The sequence below is a fragment of a genome, unplaced genomic scaffold (assembly GCF_019419815.1).
Source record: "Pyrus x bretschneideri cultivar Hongxiangsu unplaced genomic scaffold, Pyrus_bretschneideri_v1 Contig77, whole genome shotgun sequence".
NCBI lineage: Eukaryota > Viridiplantae > Streptophyta > Magnoliopsida > Rosales > Rosaceae > Pyrus > Pyrus x bretschneideri.
The window spans coordinates 1,203,508-1,224,559 of NW_025999817.1; the positions used below are offsets into that span (position 1 = coordinate 1,203,508).

The 21,052-nt window shown below is 34.6% G+C and overlaps 2 protein-coding genes across 3 annotated transcripts; both read right to left on the reverse strand.

The window, feature by feature from the left end:
- Positions 1–8,203: 8,203 nt before the first annotated feature.
- LOC125472942 lies at positions 8,204–9,054 on the reverse strand. The gene has a single exon (XM_048575089.1). It carries the CDS (start codon positions 8,735–8,737, stop codon positions 8,540–8,542), a length of 198 nt encoding a protein of 65 aa, XP_048431046.1. The 5' UTR covers positions 8,738–9,054; the 3' UTR covers positions 8,204–8,539.
- A 3,776-nt stretch (positions 9,055–12,830) lies between these two features.
- LOC125472911 (ribosomal RNA small subunit methyltransferase E) lies at positions 12,831–17,649 on the reverse strand. Of its 2 annotated transcripts, XM_048574988.1 has the most exons (9): positions 17,292–17,649; positions 17,138–17,211; positions 16,785–16,927; positions 16,628–16,674; positions 16,420–16,528; positions 16,234–16,295; positions 15,827–15,941; positions 15,137–15,299; positions 12,831–13,028 (listed from the first exon to the last, which is right to left on the reverse strand). In XM_048574988.1, exons 1-8 carry the CDS (start codon positions 17,475–17,477, stop codon positions 15,148–15,150), a joined length of 888 nt encoding a protein of 295 aa, XP_048430945.1. In that variant the 5' UTR covers positions 17,478–17,649; the 3' UTR covers positions 12,831–13,028; positions 15,137–15,147. The 2 variants fall into 2 exon arrangements, with proteins under 2 accessions (XP_048430945.1, XP_048430944.1); XM_048574987.1 differs by lacking the exon at positions 12,831–13,028 and having other exon boundaries at positions 14,917–15,299.
- Between the last annotated feature and the right edge of the window lie 3,403 nt (positions 17,650–21,052).

The following is a 21,052-nucleotide window of genomic DNA, read 5'->3' on the forward strand; positions in this document are numbered from 1 at the left end:
GGGTGCCAATTCGTGGCATGGGGTCAAAAAATTATCGCAACCCAGCAAGGATTGCTGGCTGCAGGGACACACGACCCTACATGAAAGCTGCAGACTAGGTGGGCTCAGGGCAGGCTGTTGCAGGCAGCCCAGCACACACATGCAAGTTGCAGGCATGCGGAAACAGGTAAAAAGCAAGCCCAACAGTGGAGAACGCTGCTGAAAGGTAGGCCAAGGCGGGGACGATGTGGGCTTGAAAACTGCAGGCCCAGTAGAAAAGAAAACCCAGTCCTTCGGTTTGGTTGTCTTGCTTGCAGCAAGCAATGCCCCGAGGACTGCTTGGGTCCAAACGCCAAACGGCGTCGTCTACGGGGCACGGGGTTGAGCTGCAGGTCGGCTCGGCGGCGCGGCTCAGCCGCGTTTATCCAAAAAAATTATTATTATTTTTTCGATTCTAGGGGTTTTCAAAACAAAAAAATTCATGCTTCTATTTTCTTTCGTTTCTTTGACTCACAATAATTATATCTATTATAAAATTGTGTATGCATTAACATATATATTGACAAATATATAAAACAAACAATAAATATGTATTTAGCAAAAATATAATAAAGAATGGTTTCACGCACTAGGTTAGAGAAAATATTAAAGTTGTGTTTTAGAAAAACCTGATTAGCTGAAAACAAAATCAAGCCTTTGAATTTGTAGAAGAACCTCCTCCGTGAACCTTGAGTTCCTTAGCGTCAGCGTCAAGTTAAAGCGTGTTGTTAGCATGTTGTAGAGCCTATTTAACAGGGAAGTGCAACGGCAAGGAGAAAGAGTGTTTGATATAATTCTGAGGTGTGAGTTATATCACCCCATTGTGCCTTTATTTATAGTAGTAGGAAATGTAAAATTCTTACGCAATAAGTATTACAACTTAAACAATATATTATCTAAAAGTTAAGATATGGTAGAATTTCATAAGGATTTCCTAGGATTTACACAATCATATTCTTAACTAAATTAGGAATGCAACAATAATAAATAGTTTTGGAGCAAAAATAAATAAAAATGGTAAAAAAAGCATTTAATAATTATATCAATCGATATCATGCCACATCAAATTGACTTTTTACCCTTTCGGTTATAAAACATTGTTGTTGTCTTCTTTGACAAGGGATTTGAACTTTTTGACATTTTCATTAGAGATACTGTTAACAGAGTTTTTTGGGATGACAAAAAGCCTCACGTGCATGGGTATAAGAGGACACTTGGCCCCAATGGGTCAGTTATGGGGGACAATAAATGGGTATGGGCTAGTTTGGAGATTTTTGAAAAATCCCGAGTCCGATATGATGATGGTATTGCCATCCCATATCCGAATTTGACCCAATTATACATGTATATTAATATATTATGGTTGTGAGGACTCTTTATTGATCCTACAATTCTCGTATTTCCTTTTTATTGAATAAATTTTTTGACATGGAATGATGAACTGATTGTAGGTTGCTGTTACAATTGTGTGGACTTTTTTTAGGCTTGTGTTAGTTATATGACCAATTCAGTTTTTGTGTTTTTAATTTGGCTACTTTAGTTCTCGTGTTTGTCTACGTTAACCAATTAAGGACATTTCATTCAATATCTTTTAAAAATTTCATAAGAAAAATTATATGAGATATTTTTACCCTTTCTTTTTACAGAAAAATGAAAATTAATGAGAAATAAGACATAGAAGATATAAAACTTCCAATCTGAAAAGTGATTAAGGTTGTGACATAGAAAAGAGAAGGGGGATATGTTAGGGAGGAGGTTGGGGAGTTGGGAGGAGAATAATTTTTCTCTTGATTTTTAATTTTATCTTAGTTTAAATATTTTAAATCAAATAAATAAGTTTATAATAAATTATAAATTTTTGGCTTAAATATTAAAATGGTCCCTATGTTTTACTCTATCGTTCAATTTAACCACTTGTGTTTTCAATTTGGTCAAATTGAAAACACAGGAACTAAATTGATTCAATGACTAAAATACAGGGACCATTTTAACATTTAAGCCATTTTTTAAAATATTATTTAGGGTCTGTTTGGTATCTTATTTGAAAATTTTTATCATTTCTCAAAACATTTTTTAAGAACATTTCTTGAAAATAATTTTCTTGTAAGACTCAAAAACTTGATTGGTTTGCGATTTAAAATTTTTAAATCTTACCACTTAAACTAGACAAAGAGATCTAAAAGAGGGGGTCGCAGGAGAGGAAGAAAGAGGAGAGAGGAGGAAAGAAAGTAAGAGATAATGAAATAAAAAGAAGAGAGAGGATCATATGAGATGAAGAGAAATGAGTGAGAGAAAGAACCCAGAGAATGAAGAGAGCGGATTGAAGGATAGACAAAAAAGGTAAAAAAAAAAAAGGAGAGAGAAAAAAGAAAAGAGAGAGATAGATTTGGAGTGAGAGGGGAGGAGGGAGAGAAAAGAAATGAGTGAGTTTAAGTTTAAAAACTCTAAAAACTCACTTTTTATGTTTTTAGAGAATAGATTATATTTTTGAGTTAGTCTTAAGTTCAGTTTATGAAAATAATTCTACCAAACAAGTTTTTAAGGCCTAAAACTTGAAAACTATTTTTGAGTTTAAAAAAGTTGAATTCAAGCAAACAGACCCTCATATAATTGAGAGCTTTAATGAAAAGGGCTTAGGTTAAGTTTACTTTAACCAAAAACCATTCTATACTATTATTTAACCAAAAAGCCTTTATATTTCATGATAAGGACAAAACTATTATATATTAGGCCCTATAAACCTTTAACACACATGGGCTAAATTAAAAGTCCAAAACGAAATTTTTTTTTTTCCAGCTCTTCCCCTAACGGAACCCCACTCCGTCAGCCACTCCCGTTAGAAATAGACTTTCCTTTTTTTACAAGTATGCCACTGCTTCATTAAAAAAAAATTTGAGAAAAAAAAAACCCCAATAATTTATAGGATCACAAATCCCATCTTGAATTTTGTTCGTTCTTGCTTCGTTAATTTTAAATAGGAGGGGAAAATGTTACAACATGTTTGGTTGCTCAGAAAATTTCACTGAGATTCTGTTTTCTGTTAGAGTTTGAAACTTGCAGAGCTAATTTCAATGGATGAAGCTCAGAATTTGAGGAGCCCTTATTTTTTGCGTTTTATTATGATGATTTGAGCTCCGAAAGACTTAAAATCCCATAAAGATTCATGAGAAAAATGGAAGGCAGAATAACTGGGTTAGTTTTGTTGTTCGACCCTAGCGGCATTGCGTGGAGTATTGAATTGATTCAACAGAATGGTGGTTTGTTCTTGCATCATGGGTGGCCGACATTTGTGAATCTGTGATAGACCATTACGTAGAATGCTGAGACTTCTTAATTTTTAGATACGACGGTGATTTGCGTTTCACCGTGCTAATCTCTTATAAAAGTTTGTGTGAGAAAGAAGCTGCATTTCGTTTTGGATATAGCCAAGCCTCTAGCAACTTTGAAAAGTATGTGTATATGGAACGAAAAAGGGGAAAGGAGGAGGCCGCATCATCTGGCAATAAGCTGGTTGATGGTGCGACGAAGAAGATGAGAAATGGCTTGTCTCAATTATAGTCAGAATGCATCGATGAGGGTTGAGAAGAAGCAACTTGTTCCAAGGAAGAAAATCCACATGAAAAGCCTGGGTTGGATGTTGTACTACGAAAAGCCTGGTTTGGATGCTTTTCTATATATATAAAGCAATGTTTCAAAGAAACGATACCATAATAAAAGATCTCGTTGAGCAGCACCTACCATTAACATTCCTTCCTGCGCCACAATGCTGGCAAACACTAGTAGTACTAGTGCATTATTATGGTACTCGTGAGCCATTTCTCCAAGTTTCCTTGAACGTGCTTGTTAGTTGTTAGTTGTTTGATTTTTACATATATAGCATCAGCATAGCACACATGACTAAGATGACTTGTCGTGAGGGTGGTCGGTTAGGATTAGCTAATTTGGTAATCCAACTTCTGGTTGCCTAATTGACTAATAGTCTAATAATTAAAGTCACTGTCGTAAGTTCGTTCATTGTTACTTATTAGGATGGGTTATTTTGGTTCTGTTCAAAAATAGTCAGTTAGTTTAATAAATAGTGTAGTATCCATGTTAGTTTAATAAATAGTGTAGTACATGTATCAGTTTCATAAATAGTCAGTTAGTTTAATAAATAGTGTAGTACCCATGTCAGTTTTATAAATAGTCAGTCAGTTTAATAAAAATAGTGAGTGCCCGTATCAGTTTTATAAATAGTCAGTTAGTTTAAAAAATAGTGTAGTACATTTGTCAGTTTCATAAATAGTTATTCAGTTTAATAAATAATGTAGTATACGTATCAATTTCATAAATTGTCAGTCAGTTTAATAAATAGTGTAGTACCCGTGTCAATTTCATAAATAGTGTAGTACATGTGTCAGTTTCATAAATAGTCAATTAGTTTAAGAAATAGTGTAGTATATGTGTCAATTTCATAAATAGTTAGTCAGTTTAATAAATAGTGTAGTACCCGTATCAATTTCATAAATAGTCAGTCAGTTTAATAAATAGTGAGCTTAATAAATAGTGTAGTACATGTGTTAGTTCCATAAATAGTCAGTCACTTTAATACATAGTGTAGTACCTATGTCAGTTTGATAAATAGTCAATCAGTTTAACAAATAGTGTAGTACCGGTGTCAGTTTCATAAATAGTGAGTTTAACAAATAGTGTAGTACCCGCATTAGTTTCATAAATAGTCAGTTTAAGAAATAGTTAATATTCAGTTTAAGAAATAGTGATAGTACTAGTACTCAATTTAAAAAATAGTGATAGTATCCGTGTTTAGTTTTAAAAAAAGTCAGTATTCAGTTTAAAAAATATTGTAGTATCCATATTTAATTTTAGAAATAATGTGGTATCCATTTTTAATTTCAGAAATAGTACATGTGTCCAGTTTTAGACATAACCATTAAAAAAAAAAAAAAAAAAAAGAGTTTAATGAAAACAGGTTGGACGGAAACTCCATTCCGTCAGTCCAATTCCATCAGAAAATTGAATTTTCCCAAGTTTGTACCGAGTGAAGGTTTGTCGGGGCCACACTCCCATTAAGTATTAGTTTTGTTGTGTCTGTGTCTGCATCTCCATGAGTTTTAGCCTCCAACTCTATTTTCCCAGTATCTTAGCCAATAAGATGTGTCACATGCCCCACCGCCGTCTGTAATCTTAAAAATTAGAACCTTCATCCCCGATTATTACTCCCTTGTTATTAATTTATTAGCACTATAATTAGGAATATATGTGTAAGTATATCTACCACAAAATAGCATATTAAATTTCAAGTACACCAATCTTTCCCATTTCTCAAATACACCACATGAGAGATTTTTTAGTGTGATCGATACACGAAGTAGTACATCATATGTCATTATACAAATTGTAAGATATGTGTACTAAAATATTAATAACTTAAAAAATAAAATTTCTTACAACTTTTATTAAAACACGTGATGTACCACTTGTATTCCTATCACAATTAAAAATTTCTCCACACCATAGAAAGCAATAACAACTTCACTCATTTTTTCTTCTTACTCAAACATTCTTTCAAAACCAAGAGAGAAAAGTGTATGGCGTGTACCACAGGTTTGTCAGGTATTTTTTAGCACGGCACAAATTGCTTCCCTCTGCATCTCGTCTGTTTAGTGTCTACTTTTGGTTTGAATGCGTGTGAAGTGATGTGTGAAGTGATGTGTGAAGTTCTTCCTTCCTTCCTCATCCTATAGGCTATCTTTTACTAATTAAATTTAGAGCCCAGTCAACATCTTCCCCATTTGTTTGCCATATGATATCCCTATACTCTTTTACTTGCAAAACATTAATCATATATAATTAAAATTGAATTGATTAAATCTCGATTGGTCTCAACTTTCAAGGAAAATAGAGGAACTAAAATGACAAAGAAGGATTGCTTATTTACTAATTTATAAATTAGTAAGAAATTAGAGGAAGTGAATTAAGAAGCATTTAGACTAATGAAGATTCAAAATCAAAATCATGTTAAATGCTTATTGAAATATTTATAGAATCAAAGTAAGATTACTATAAATTTCATATAAGATATTTATAAGTTAAATACTGACTATTTCTTAAACACACACACACACTCTCTCTCACTATTTTTAAACCTATTCTTTTAAAAAAAAATGAAAACAGGTACTGCAGTATTTTTGAAACTAAACTCTAACTATTTATGAAACTAAACATAACTACTACATTATTTCTGAAACTAAACACTGGCTATTTATGAGACTGAACATGGGTACTATCACTATTTCTGAGCAATGATACTATCATTATTTTTTTAAACTGATCACTAACTATTTTTAAACTAAACACTAGTATTACACTGTTTTTGAAACTAAACACTTGCTATTTCCAAAAATTGACAAGGAGTATTATCACTATTTCTTAAACTGAATATTGATACTATCACTATTTCTTAAATTGATCATTGACTATTTCTGAAACTAAACATGGATACTGCACTTATTTATGAAACTGAGCACAAATACTACACTATATCTAAAACTAAAAATTGACCATTTATGAAAACTAAACACGAGTATTATCACTATTTTTTAAACTAGACACTGACAATTTCTGAAAATTAAAAACCTTGATCATACAATATTCACTGCTGCATATACAAATTCAAGATCAAAATGTGTATGAACCTTGGGTATTGATTTCTTTCGCATAAGGACAACAAAATCAATATCCCTTACACTATGTTTGGATGAAGAAATTTAAGATTACTAAGGAATTTTAAAATGATGGTCATTGAAATGATGAGATTTTATTTTCTAAAATTTGTGAATTTTTTTGTTTGGTTAACCTAAAAGAACAATGGAATTGAATACGGAATTTGTTATTTTTAGACTCTTAATCATAGAAATTGAGAAATGACACCTATTTACATGGAATATAAACTTGGGAATTGGAGGTCTCAAATTCCAAGTTTTTTTTTCCACGTAGAAATTCTTAATTTCTATGTTTATGAATCCAAACAAAGGAATTGGTGTATGTCAATTTATAAATTCTGACTTTTAACCAAATTTCAAGTTTATTTTCCATATCCAAACATAGTGTTAGGGAAAGGTGCAAAGAATGCCTGCCCTTTACACTAGCGCAGAGTTCCATTGACTCTAGCTTGGCAGCAATTCGTGCTACACAACCATCCACAACAAATATTGTTGAGATATACCAACGGGGTATTTCCAATCAGTTGCAGGAATCAAGAGGACAATGAGAGTGCATCATAGGCCAAATCAAAATATAAAACAAAATAAAAATTGAAAGCTAAATTGAATGCTTAAGTTTCATGAAGAAAAATGGTACTTCGGTAACATCGTTCTTGATTGCAAATTTGACTTGCATATTTATCTTCTCTTGCAGCAAGCTGTGAAAACAGATTCAAATGTTCAATTCTACTGCAAACCAACCAATCTTTACATTTAAAAAATAATTCATTTATTAATTTAAACAATAAAAGTTCTACAAATCAAAAGCAACCAAAAAACTCCAAACACTTGATCATTTCATCTTCTTAAAAAATAACTTGAAAAAGATATGAATAAAATATTGCAAAAGCCCAGAAATAGTCAAAAGTTCTAGAAACTTGTAGAAACCGTACAAAAGTTTTTTTTTTAATTTATTTTTTATTTCATCTGAAGGGAAACGGATTAAATAAACGGGAGAATGTGTTGCCATCAGGGTAAAATCGGAAACTCATTGATTGGGCCAGTTTTGATTGGGCTGACTTAATGTTTGGTTTGTCTTAATCATTAAATAAAATTTAAATAAAATTAGTAGGTGATTTTTGGTTAAAATTTAAAATTGTGAAACACTTTTCATTAGTTTAGGTTTTATGATATATAAAATTATGTTGCACGGTTTACAAATAAAATTTTCATGATAGACGGGTTTATTGGTGTGGGTTTGGAGGTAAATAATCATTAAAAATGTCATCTTTCCATTTTATGCATTAGAAAATTAGAAATTATACACTCGTTATTTAAGATTTAGAAATATAGCAACTGCGATGCCCCTTCGAGCACCACTCAAATCACCTTAAGCAATTAAAATTTGAAAATTTTACCAGAAATTGTCAATAATAATAACCACAGCAATCTAATCCCCAAAAAGAAAAATGATGACAGAACCATAAATCAAACCAAACATTGTTCATTTGCTTTCAAATCCAAGACAATCCGAAACGGTTACAAAACACAGAATCGGCAGCCAAACCAAAATATTACAAAAAAAAAAAAAAAAAAAATCCCCATAATATATCTAGGTGCGGAAAGGTGGATAACTGTAATTTATCACCAGCTATCCTTTTTTTTTTTTTTTTTTTTTGTTAACAAGGACTAATCAGCCTACCTATCTCTCCTACCCCATTTTTTTCCTTATGGATTTACACATAACAAATACATGGTACATAACAGAAGAAATGTACTTATTTCAAATCATAAAATGATTAACTAATTAACTGGAAAAATTAAGGAATGGGGCGCTTGCCGGGACGGTCGGCGGCCTGGAGGGTTTTGTCAATGAGCTTACGGGCCTTTTTGCTGCGGATCTCGACCTTAACGCTGGAGCTTTTGTCCATCTTTATGTACGGCTTCTTCGACTTCTTCTTCAGCGCTCGAACTTTCGATTTGATCGACTCCACCAAGCTCTCCAACTGGTTCGTCATGATGATCTTAATTTTGTGATTAAGCCTGACTAAATAGAAAGCTTAATGATGATTAAGTGAGAAAGATCTTAGAGAGTTGGGAGGAGGAGGAGGAGTAGGAGGAGGAGGGGGAGGAGGAGGAGGAGAGGCAGGAGGACGTAAGTTTTTGTTGCTAACTTGGGAATCGTAGTTTGTTGCAGGTGTCCTTCGCTTGGTTTAATGTCGAGCCAATTTATATGGCGTGATCTCGAAATGGTCTAGGTGTTTGGGATAATCACCAATTTGCCATCCCTTAATGTGTATTTCAGGCGCAGTGCTTTTTGGAATTTTCCAATTCTACATGTTTTTATAAGTTTTTTTTCAATTAATGGATAGAAAGAATTCGAACTTCGGATCCCACCGTAAATTGTGACATCCCACATCGTCTAGGGGAGTGATCCTTAAATGTATATTCTCATCCCTACCTAGCACGAGGCCTTTTGGGAGCTCACTGGCTTCGGGTTCCATGGGAACTCCGAAGTTAAGCGAGTAGCGCGCGAGAGCACTTCCAGGATGGGTGACCCATCGGGAAGTTCTCGTGTGAGTTCCCAGAAACAAAACCGTGAGGGCGTGGTCGGGGCCCAAAGCGGACAATATCGTGCTACGGTGGTGGATCGGGCCCGGGTTGTGGTGGGGGCCCGGGCCGGGATGTGACATAAATCATGTAATTAAATGAAGTAAATTAAACAACAATAAATAAATTTATGTACATATGACCGTAGATTGTTTTGCTTTAATAAGAAATATTAATAATTTGTATTTTTTTTATCGACAAATAGATTTTATTAAATTTTAACTGATAAATTTACATCATTCGTCAGAATATTAAAAAGAAACTCTGTACAATTTCTCCTATGTTCACCATATCGAAGACATAAGCTGATGCATCATGTGTTGCACGATTGTCCACTTTATGGGTAAAAATGAACGCAATAGACTTCATAAAACTAGCCAGAGACATCATGTATAATTCCTTCCATAGCCGCATCAACATCGATTTCACGGTTTATCATTCGTATTACTAAGATTTATGGATCCATTGCCATAAATTACAAAATCCATATGTATGGCTTTTAATAAAATTTATGGGTATTCTTCTTGATTAATGTCTTTTCAGCTAGTTTTTTTTTTCCATTTGCTTATATTTTGCAGTGAGAAAATTTTGATTTATAGATTTCAAGCCATGGTTTGAAATTTTGAATAGACAAGTCAATACTCCAGCACTTAAATTCAACGTTCGTATTATACAATTTTTTATCTTTAAAGTTTATATAAACGAGAATAAAATAGAAAATAATTTTTTTTTATCAAACGATATTATCTAAATTAAAGAAAATGAATTGGCTTAGTCTCGCAATGGGCTAGCAATAATATTGACCAAACTCACCTTTAACCTAAGATTTCTCACTTCCAAGTGAAGAGTAATACAAGTTGACCATAGTATTTTCATAGACTTCACTTGTTAGACATTTTTTAAAAGAGATCCTCTCTGAATCTTTCCCTCCAAAGCTCAAGGATCAAGTGATCACGGCCTTTAAAATTTGATCAAATGGCTAAAAACAGATAAGTTAGTAAAAACTTTTAAAAGCTATAATAATTTTTGCTCGTTGAATTAAATTTTAAAAGTCCGAATCACTGATTCTTGGGCTTTGAAGGGAAAGATCCGGCAAGAATCTCTTTTCGATATTTTTATGATGAGTGCAGTCAGGCTAGTCATGTTATTTGGTCGGTCTACTAAGGACAGTTTTGTACTTTGATGTATGAATGCAGTGTAGAATTTGAGTCCGAGGATATAGCCTAATTCATAAACTTAAAAAGCTTTAATGTGTGGCACGCTTTTCGTAGAAAAATTAGGTGCGGCATAAAGTCGTCCAAGAACAATCCTCAACTACAGAAACAAATTCAAACCTTTCCTAAATTTACTACTTATCCTAGAATTAAGAATAATAAACCATCAGGGGTGGGAGAATTAAGAATAATAAACCATCAGGGGTGGGTTAGTGGTCAAGGATGAATTTTAAACTCATATTCCATGATACGTTTTGAATTCGATTTTTGGAGCTGTTGAATTGCACAATGTTGGGCGGGGGAGGCTGAAATACATTTGTGATTTTTTCCGACCCTCAATAAGGGTGGATTGCCATGGCGAAGCCACTAGCTGGTCCCCTTTAAAAGAAAAAGAGAACTAAGAATTTAGTTCGGGGAAAAACAAAAAAAAACAAAGCAAATAAATTTAAGGAAAAACTAGATTTCCATCCCTATTTTTCCTATTCTATTGATTAAAACCTTATTCTTTTTCAATTTTTTTTTATCAAGGTCCTTAGATTTTAAGAAACATTATTAATTATTTCAATAATAAAATATTTTTTTTATTTGTAAATATATTCATTTAGTGTTAAAAACTTTACATTTGTTATATTTATATCCATGACTATTTTTTTATCATATATTTTTATTTTTAGTTTGCACCCTTTTTTAATTTGCAACCTTTTTTTTTTATTTTTACAAATTTTCTTTTCAGTTTTAATTTGTACTCATATATTAATTCCTTTTTGTGCCCATATTTTTTAAACTCTTATTTGTACTTGTACCCATATTTTTTAAATTTATTTGTACCCATTTTTGATTTTGCTAAATGTACCCATGCTAATTATATGTATTTATTTTATAATTTAAAATATATCAATAGTTATTTTTTAAATATGTTAATAATTATGTGGGTACATTATTTTTTTGCTATAATTTTTGTGAAGAACAAAATTACTCTAAAATTGATTTTTAAGTATTTATTATAATTAAAAATATTATTTGAATTTTTTTAAATTTCATAATTTATGGGACATTAAATGCATAAATGTATGAGTCTTAAATTAGGCTAAGGATCTTGATCAAAATATTTAAACAAATAAAATTTCAGTCTAGCAATTAGGTTGATTAAGGACCAAAACCAAAATGATCCTAAATTTAAATTAGGTTTTTAACAACCAATAAAATAATTTGTACTAAATTTATTTAAACAATTAGAGAGGAGGAAAAGTTTAAATCTGAGATGTTGTGAGTTGAAGAAGGAATGATGATTATCTCCGGATTCTCTTTGTGAGGATCCTGGGGATCCTCAAATCGTATCCATTCATCGTACATCGTGCGGTCAAAAATTATTTTAAATACTTTTATTTAAAATTAAACATGAACAGTATCTAATTAAAATTGATAGCACGATATACGATGAACATATACGATTTGAGAATTTCCAGAATTCTCACAAAAATGATTCGGAGAGGATCCTTATTCCTGAAGAAGAATACAAAAGTAATCAAGGGCAAAGAACATTTATAACTGGATTGACAAAATCTACCATATCTACTATCAACTTTTGGACAATCCGTTGTAAGTGGGAGAGCTATGGTTCCCTGTTATTGTAGTTATAAATTCCTACCGTGACACATTTTGGTGAGCTGATCGAGACCTCAAGAATTGGGGCAAAAACAACTTTTTAGAAGAATTACAAACAAAAGTGTCCTATGCATCGTTAATTAACAATTATTGCAATATTAAAATGGTACTAATGTGCCTATTGTTTTAGTGCAACAAGGTTTACATATACCAAGTCGGTTTAGTGGTACTTCTCATTCCGATGTTGAAATTACCCACCACAGATGTTGAAGCAAAAAAGAGAAACAAATCTTACATAATTTTGCCAATGTAGCATGAATTTGTGCTTACGACGTATCATCGATGTGATGCGTTTGTCGCATACATAAAAACCTTGATGTGTTGCAAATATAATTTTCACTCCTTTTTTTGTCAAGTGACTTTCCCTTCTACTATTAGTGACAATTTTTAAGAGAGAAAAAAAGTTTGTGGCATTTTTTAGTTTTATGTTTTTGATTATACGATATTCTGATTAAGTATTGGAGTCAACGAGAGCGATTAGAACTTGGATGAAAGAGAACTAGCACACTACATTGGACAACTAACTTAACCCAAATACGCAACCGCTACGTTTCTATGATTGACAAATGAGACATGAGAGACTCCTTTTGCTGACTGTGGACAAAGAAAGGCAAGCACTCCATTTTCAAACAAAAAGAATAAATTTAGAAGCTGTTGGTATCAAGAAATCAAATGCATCAACCTGTACGGCACCTCCCTTATAAAATCCTAATGAGAAAATGCTGTTACTACTTGGACTTCAAATTCCACTCCTCTCTACCAATCACTGCCTTGCCTTCGCTACTATGTTTTCATTTCAGAAGTTGACATTTTGAATCATCTGCACAAACAACTACAAAAGTCACTACAATCTCAGCCATAATTTTTGACATGGAAACGACGAGGGAAACCAGAGCGAAAAATGCCCTAATACATTTTGATTACATGTTTCATACACAGTCAAAGCATTCGAGAATATTAGCGATAAGTCTATCATTCATTAGTCAATCAAGTAATGAAAGTATAATATAAAACGTAGGCCATAGATTACTAATTTGTTTTTCGCTGCATGATTCCTGTGGAAAGAATTAAACCATGTAAGGAGGTCAAATCAGATGATTCCTAACAAGTTAGCCGAAGTTTACTTTGTATATAATGTATAGAGTAAACTGCACATTTCCCTTTTGTACTTTTTCTTAATTTTCGATTTACCCCCTAAACTTTTAAATTAGAAAATCAAGGGCTTAAACCAGTGTTTTAAAAAACTAGCCTCAAGGTGCGCCCAGGGGTGCATCCGAGGCTGGGCGTGAGAGTTGCCGTCTCAATTTTGCAGGAGTGGGCTGAGGTGTCATCGGAGTGCGTGTGGGCGGCGGAGGCACGCTTCAGGGCTTCTAGAGTGTTCATCTGGGCATTTTTTTTTTTTTTTTCTCAAAATCCAAGTTTGTAAAATGTTTTTTTGCTAGTCTAGTTTCAACGAAGAAGGAGAGACTTTCTCTCTCCAAATCCCATAAATTTCCATAATCATTGCTTCACTCAACCTTTATTTCATTTTAAGTTCCCTAGAATTGCTCCACTCAACCCTTTATTTTTCTTTAAATTCCCATAATAATTGCTCCACTCAACTTTTATTTTATTTTAAATACCCTATACCTACTCCACTTAGCTTTTATCTCCTTTTTAATGACTTAAAATTGCAACATTCAACCTTTATTTCGCTTGAAATTTCCTATAATTGCGATCACTCATCCTTATTTTCCTTGAAGTTCTCTATAATTGCTTACTATAAAATACATAATTACTACATTTTAAGACTATATGACATGGTTTCCAAGTACAATTAGACTTAGTAATAATGAAGATGATATTATCTTTGATTTAGTTATAATTATAATTGTTTTTACAAAGTATTATATGTTATAAATAAACTTATATATATAATACATATTAAAATTCCTAGACTGAGCTATCTATCGAATGCCTCGGCCACGCCTCTGCCTTTTAATACATTGGCTTAAACAAATATTTTAGGCTAATTTCCCCCCTTCCGTTAGTTTTTCATAAATTTCATCCAAATTAAAGTTAAATCTTATCACGTCCACATCAAGTGACTCCTTTTAGAACAAAAACTTTACTTCGCTGGATCGTTAGACACAAAAGCTATAGAATCACACAATTCACAATTTTAGAAATCTAGGGTTTTCAATATTTTAAATATTGAAGCGACCGAACTACCCTCACTTGTTGTGAACATGTTTTCATTGAACAAAAATTTGGATGGAATGAATGAAAAACTAACAATAGGGGAAATCGGCCATAAAAATTAGTTTTAAGTTCTTAATTTTTCAATTGAAAAGTTTAGTAAAGAAATCGAAAGCTAAGTGAAAGTTCATGGGGAAATCAACAGTTACTTCACTATTCAAATATTTTCATACCCAACCAAATCTCGCCATACAACCTACAAGGTTTGAACCAAAATTTTCTTTTTCTGGCCTTTGCCACCGAATTTACCCTTTAGGAAATGTGTCCGGATGTTCAACTTTAAGCTCCCTACACTAAAAACTAGTTTTATGCAAGAGTTAGGTTCGTTTAAACTCTACCAATGGAAATATGATTAAAGGCAGGTTGGAGATGTATAACAGATGGGTTTGGCCAAGACTCTATTAAGATTCTCGATGCAATAAAATTAGAATTGATCAACATCATTAAGGAAATGGAGAAAAAAAAAAAGGCGCAGAAATGTCTCATAATTTGCATTTTGACACGGTTATAACTTGAAATGTTGTCTATGATCCAGAAATTGGCAAACTTTCACAGTGCAAAAACCCTTGTTAAGCTTCAAATTGTCAAGACAAAAAAAAGAACATTGGTAAAACAGTTGCCTACAAGTGGCCGAAAATGGTAAACTTAGAATATCAGGCCTTATCCAAGATATGACTAAAGTAGACTTGCCTTAAGAATGATCAAGAATGACATGCTTTTTGAGAATCAGACCATAACATGAGAGTTGCCAGAAGAGCCACGGTTGCAGTTTCAACCCGTAGTCGATGTGGGCCAAGACCAACTGAGATAGCACCAGCTTCCATCAATTCACTCACCTCTTTCTCAGTGAAGTCTGAAAAAAGAATACAGAAAAATAAATCCACAATGCTGAATTTCCTACGTAATAATCTCAGTAATGAAAACAGATATTTTATCTTGTATGGTATGATATCTTAATGAATGTATAAGAGGCGGCAAGGGGTGAACTTAAAGAGAGTATGTATATAATAGCACCAAAAAGTAGCAGAAAATCAATGCACACATACAATTGCTGGTACGTTAGTCCGACACAATCCTTAATAGAGTCTGGGTCAACTGTTCTCAAAGTTTAACTTAGCCTCTTCTTCTCAAGAATGTTGTTAAGGATTAGTAGCACAATCTTCTTCTAATTGTCCGATATTCACTTGATTTCAAATTTCACATGTTTGAACATAAATCTTACAATTTAGGAATATAAAAGCAGGATTGTTTTAACCGTCCAGTATCACCAACCAAGTCATAGAGTGAAATGAAATGATTCTTAATATCTTATAAATGTGGCTGGTAATTGGTAACTTGGTATGCAACAAAAATAAAGATAGTTAGAGGATGAATACTTACCACCTTCTGGTCCAACAACAATCAGCCCACTGGACTCCCATCCTGATGAAGTTAATGCACTAACAAGAGGAGTAGCTTCTGCAGTTGCCAAAATAGCTAGCTTTGACTGTGCAACCTAAGTATATCAAAATCGTACATGTAATTTCAATTAACAACAGAAAGTAAGTATGTTGACATGAAGAATAGTCTGCACATCAATAGGAACATGATGTGAAAGAGCACATGTGAAGTAGAAACAATACTAAATCTGTAAATTATAAGAATGAGAAACAACTTGCTTCCGAGCTATATTATAGAGCATGCCATCATACAGGTCTGGCTGGAATTATTTTGTAACAAAACAGAACAAAAAAAAGTTGTTAATCTTCAAAATAAAACAAAATGGGGGAAGTGAACAAAGAACTCACAAGAGGTAAAAGACCATCAACTTTCACTGGAGGATTCATAATCATTTCATGTAGCCGTTGGCCTGTAACAGAAGTAGCCATGGGGAAACAAAGGTTTGTACTTTAATATCTAAAAGAAACGTTTAATAGGACACGAAAGTGAGTGGCACATGTATATCAAGAATAAGGTAGAGTTAACTATTTTACATTGTTTAGCTGCCGCCATGTTGACACGCTGCAACCTGTCCACCCTACTTTCTGAGATAGTAGGAGACCGCTCTGTCAGCAGAGGGGTTAAACTACTAGCCCCCAGCTCCTAAGGCAGTAAACAAAAATGCGATACTTATTATCAGTTATTGCAGTATGCACTCCCTTGCATAACATCATCATACAGAATCACAAATATGAGATATACCGTGCATTTCTCAACAAGCCAGTCAGCTCGACCGCCCTTCAAAGTACCTAAAAAGTGAAAAGGAGGAGCATTTTAATAATTGATGACATACCCCCTCAAGTCTTAAGTATTCTTTTACCAACTATTATGACAGAATCAGAAAATGTAGAAAACTAACCAAAAGCCGCAAACACATGCCACTGTGTGTTCTGTGGAAGAACCAACTTTGGATCTTCCAATGCCACAAAATCAAGCCCAGAGCGGTCGACGCTCTGTATTAACCCTTGTATCAAACTTCCTTTCCCATTGAAAAGCTCTACCCTTGCACGCATTATGTCAAAAATCAGGGAACACACAACTGAAGTGCAACAAATCTTAAATTCCTAACCAAAAATTGAACTTTCTTTAATGCTTCGATTTCACAACCATCAAAAATTGGTTCCAAATTCAACCAACCCAATTCGAATTTTTCCAGATAACACGAAACCCAATTCAAATTTGATGGAGTTGGATTGGGATTTTAGGAGGTACCTATCATTGGCGCGCAATCTCAAAACTTTAGTCATGTGCCAGAACTCGTCGCCTTGTACGCGGACTACGCCTCCCTGTAGCATCAAAACAACTAACAATAAGCCTACATTTACTATCTGTATGTTAGAGAGAGAGAGAGAGAGAGAGAGATTGCCTTGGAAGCAGGGATGAGCTCGGAGAAGAAGCGAGGGAGGCCGCCGCGGGACTGGTTGGAGAAATCTGAAGACGAGGAAGAAGAGGAGAATGCTCGAGTGGTCGAGGGTCTGAGAGAGAGCGACAATAGAGGATTGGAGCTCAAGAGCCTTCCAAAACGAGGTCGTAGTGGTGTTAGGGTTTGCATTTCCCACCAATTTTCAGAGTTCTTGGAGTTTAAAAGGTCGGTGGCTGAACGCCAGCAGCGGGAAGGAAATTCGCAAACAATGCCCCAGGCCAAGATCAGATGCTCGACGGTGGGAAGGAAATTCGAGCGTGTTTTCTAAACCGAACTAAATTAGTACGTATGTTTTGGGGAGGAGGGCCGGAATTACGAATCCGCTAATAAAATTATGGTTAAATTACATTTTACATCCTCATGTTTAGACGCAATTGCAACTTTATATAATATCTTTAAAATATTTCAATTTCAAACATTTACTTACATTTTATTACAATTTCATACATCTGTTAAAAATTCTGTTAAGTTTACAGTTAATTAATGACGTAGCAATCAAAATTTTCCACATTGATAAAAAAAAATATAAAACAAATTGTTGTAGACATAATTTACTTAACAATTATGGAGGCCAGAGAGAGAGGGAAGGTGCGGCATACAGAGAGAAGAGAGAGATGTGTAATTGTGAGGTGTATTCTATTCCTCCCCATTGTGCCTTTATTTATAGTAGTAGGGAAGGTTAATTCCTTATCCTTTTAGGATTACAACTCTTAATAGGTAATCAATTGCTAATAGGAATATGAGAGATATTCCAAGATATACTAGGATTTGCACAATCACATTCCTAATATAATAGGATTACAACACTCCCCATTGAGTATGTAAATACTCAAGTAAATGACGCATCAAGTCTTTAGTGATGAATTAAGTATAGTTGATGAAGTCGTCGGCACAATGAGCAAATGCAAATCTCAAATCAACGGAAGAATGCACAAAAAGGTAAAACTCACAAAATCTCGCTATGGTAAAACCCAAGGTGGGAGAAAAACCCATAGACTAAGGAGAAAAAGTGAGAAGTTGCATTAAGTCAAAACTATTCGTCTTTTGGACGCATGTAGAAGAGCTCACAAGGGTATGATCAGCTCAGGATGGGTGCCTTGTTAAAACCTAGTTAGGTAGCAAAAATTCAGTGGGAAAAATGCTGCTAATCATAGGGAAAAAGAGTACATTAAGATCAAGTGAGTATACTTCTGGATACTCCCCCTGAGTTTGACATAACTTCCAAATGAGAACTACAAGCATTGCATATGAATAGTTAGGCATACCAATCCCTTGGACAAGCTTCTGGAAGGTTTACTTCGGCAGTGACATCGTGTAGAGGTAGGCAAGGTTGTCTGGGATCGGCTTACATGACTTCAATCTCCTGATGCTTTGCTGATGTGGATGTGGACGCAATATGTTTTGGCGTTGACTTTGTTGATGTATTATGGCTTGGTTAAGTGGATACATGCGGCATAATCTTCATGGATCATTGTTGCGACTCAACGATGGATGAAAATAGCAAGTACTTCGAATATGCTTAACAAAAACTTCTAACCATGTCTCACTTGTGGCGTAGCGAAGTGAGGTGAGTTTTGGAACGATTCAAAGATTTCGCAACTAAGGTCATATCGTGGACCTCCAAGACATTGCGATATCCCTAACGGTAAATACATAACCATTTGGGGATTTTGCCTTGTGCGGGGTTTGATAAGTAACCAGCATCAGCATAATAAACACGACAAACATCTGTCTGAGGATCAGGGGGGTTGGATCCGCTTAACATTCGTTGGGATTTGCCCTCATAGTACCTTCAGGGTACGTCTTTAATACCAATTTAGTGGTTGTGTATGGGCGCGGTGCTGCATTTTTACCAAGATCAACAGCGAATGAGATGTCATGTCTAAATACAATGAGCTAAGTACAACGAAGCGCAAAGTTAAACTTAGATATAGAATTTCGGATTCCATAACCTCTTCAAGGGTCTCATTTGCATATAACGTATGGACGATCATAAATATACTCAAAGGTAATACATTCGGGGTGTAGTTCTACTGGTAGACCAAGGTACCGTCAGAACAACGCTTGAACTTTAGGATAAGGCATAAACTAGTTTTCCTAAGATCCTTCATCTCAAATTCCATCTTCAGGTTTAAGGCAGTTTTCTCAAGTTCTTCTAGAGTCTGAGTGAGATTCGTGTCAATGACATAAACTGTAACTCTAGTAGTTTGGAATAAGACTTCATAGTTTAATACGCAAGGGTATACATTCATATCCCTGACTGATCAAATAATCACGTACACGGGTATACGACATCCATCGGATTGTAAGTGAATGCCTTAAATAAGTTAAGAGGGTGTTTCATGGTTTGGAACTATTTGAACCAGTCCATGTAATTCTTCGGGAACTTACATGTAAATCTCCGTATCTATATCCCTATGGAGAAAACACTAACCACATTTCATAATGCTGCTATTAATCACATGACGTTTGAGAGAAACCTTGCGCCGTAAGGTGTTCATCATATTGCACTATTTCATTCATCACATAATGCTTCCTTTCGCACTTGTAACACAACAAGGTTACCTTGGGCAGTGTAGGAACAACAGGTCCAATACACACTTTGGTAAGGAATTTGACCTGGATTGTAATTTCAGTTGTCTAATCAGTTCCACGTTGTCACTTAATCAACGAAACACGATTTGATATCATCGTTTTTCATTTATGTCGGTAGCTACCATGTAAGTGAAAACATCATCGATGGTAATCTCATTTCAATTCCATTTAGCTCATCCAAACTAGTATACTGGACTAAGAAACTAGTATACTGGACTAAGAACTTCAAGTCTCGAGAGTAATTCGAATTAATCTCATGAGATGGAAATGATTTGAGATAACGATCAAGTTTAGATTCATTGTTGTACCATGTCTTCTTCCTCTTCCAGGGAAGTGAATCCTACGAACTGAATGATATGTTGTGCTCTATGCCAGGGCAGATTGATTGGCTATCCGCTGGTGTACCGGACCGTCCAACAGGGGTGTCCAAATCATTTAACAAGGGTGGCATACCCTCCAAAGATGTTGACTCGACGTCCGTTAAGTACGTCTATCCTTGCAGGCATGTTTGCAGCTGGTATATGGTCTCGTCACTTTAGCTAGATCAGTGGAATGCATTTAGAGTAATATTCTGAAATCTAGAATTCATCGCACTTGCTTATCACACTTGTGCGGTACGAGGATCCAGATAAGACATAGTGGGCAACGTCCACGCAAATTTCCGCCGTTCTCTAGGAACATTGACGTTCTTATCTTCCCCTAACGGCAGGAAGACTGTCTTATTAAAGTGACAACCCGCAAATGAGCGGTAAAGAGATCGTGTGCAAGGGCTTGAAGAGAGCTAGTGTGAAGGAGAATCATGATCGACAAAAGATACACATCCTTCTTTGAGGACCCATGTTGGTACATTACGGTGGTGCAACTTGGCACATGGAATGCACACCCAAGTGCGTAAATATGAAAATCGTCAGGTTCGTACCCAGTAACCAATTGTAACGTCATATAGGTTGGGTGGCAATGGGCCTCAAGGCGGGCCAACATAAATGCGTACAAGATTGCATAGCCCTAGGCAGAAACCGAAAACTTGGTACGTTTACCAAAATCCGGTCGATCATTTAATTTGTGCTTTATGATCACTAGGCAAGGCTATTTGGGGTGAACATGGGAAT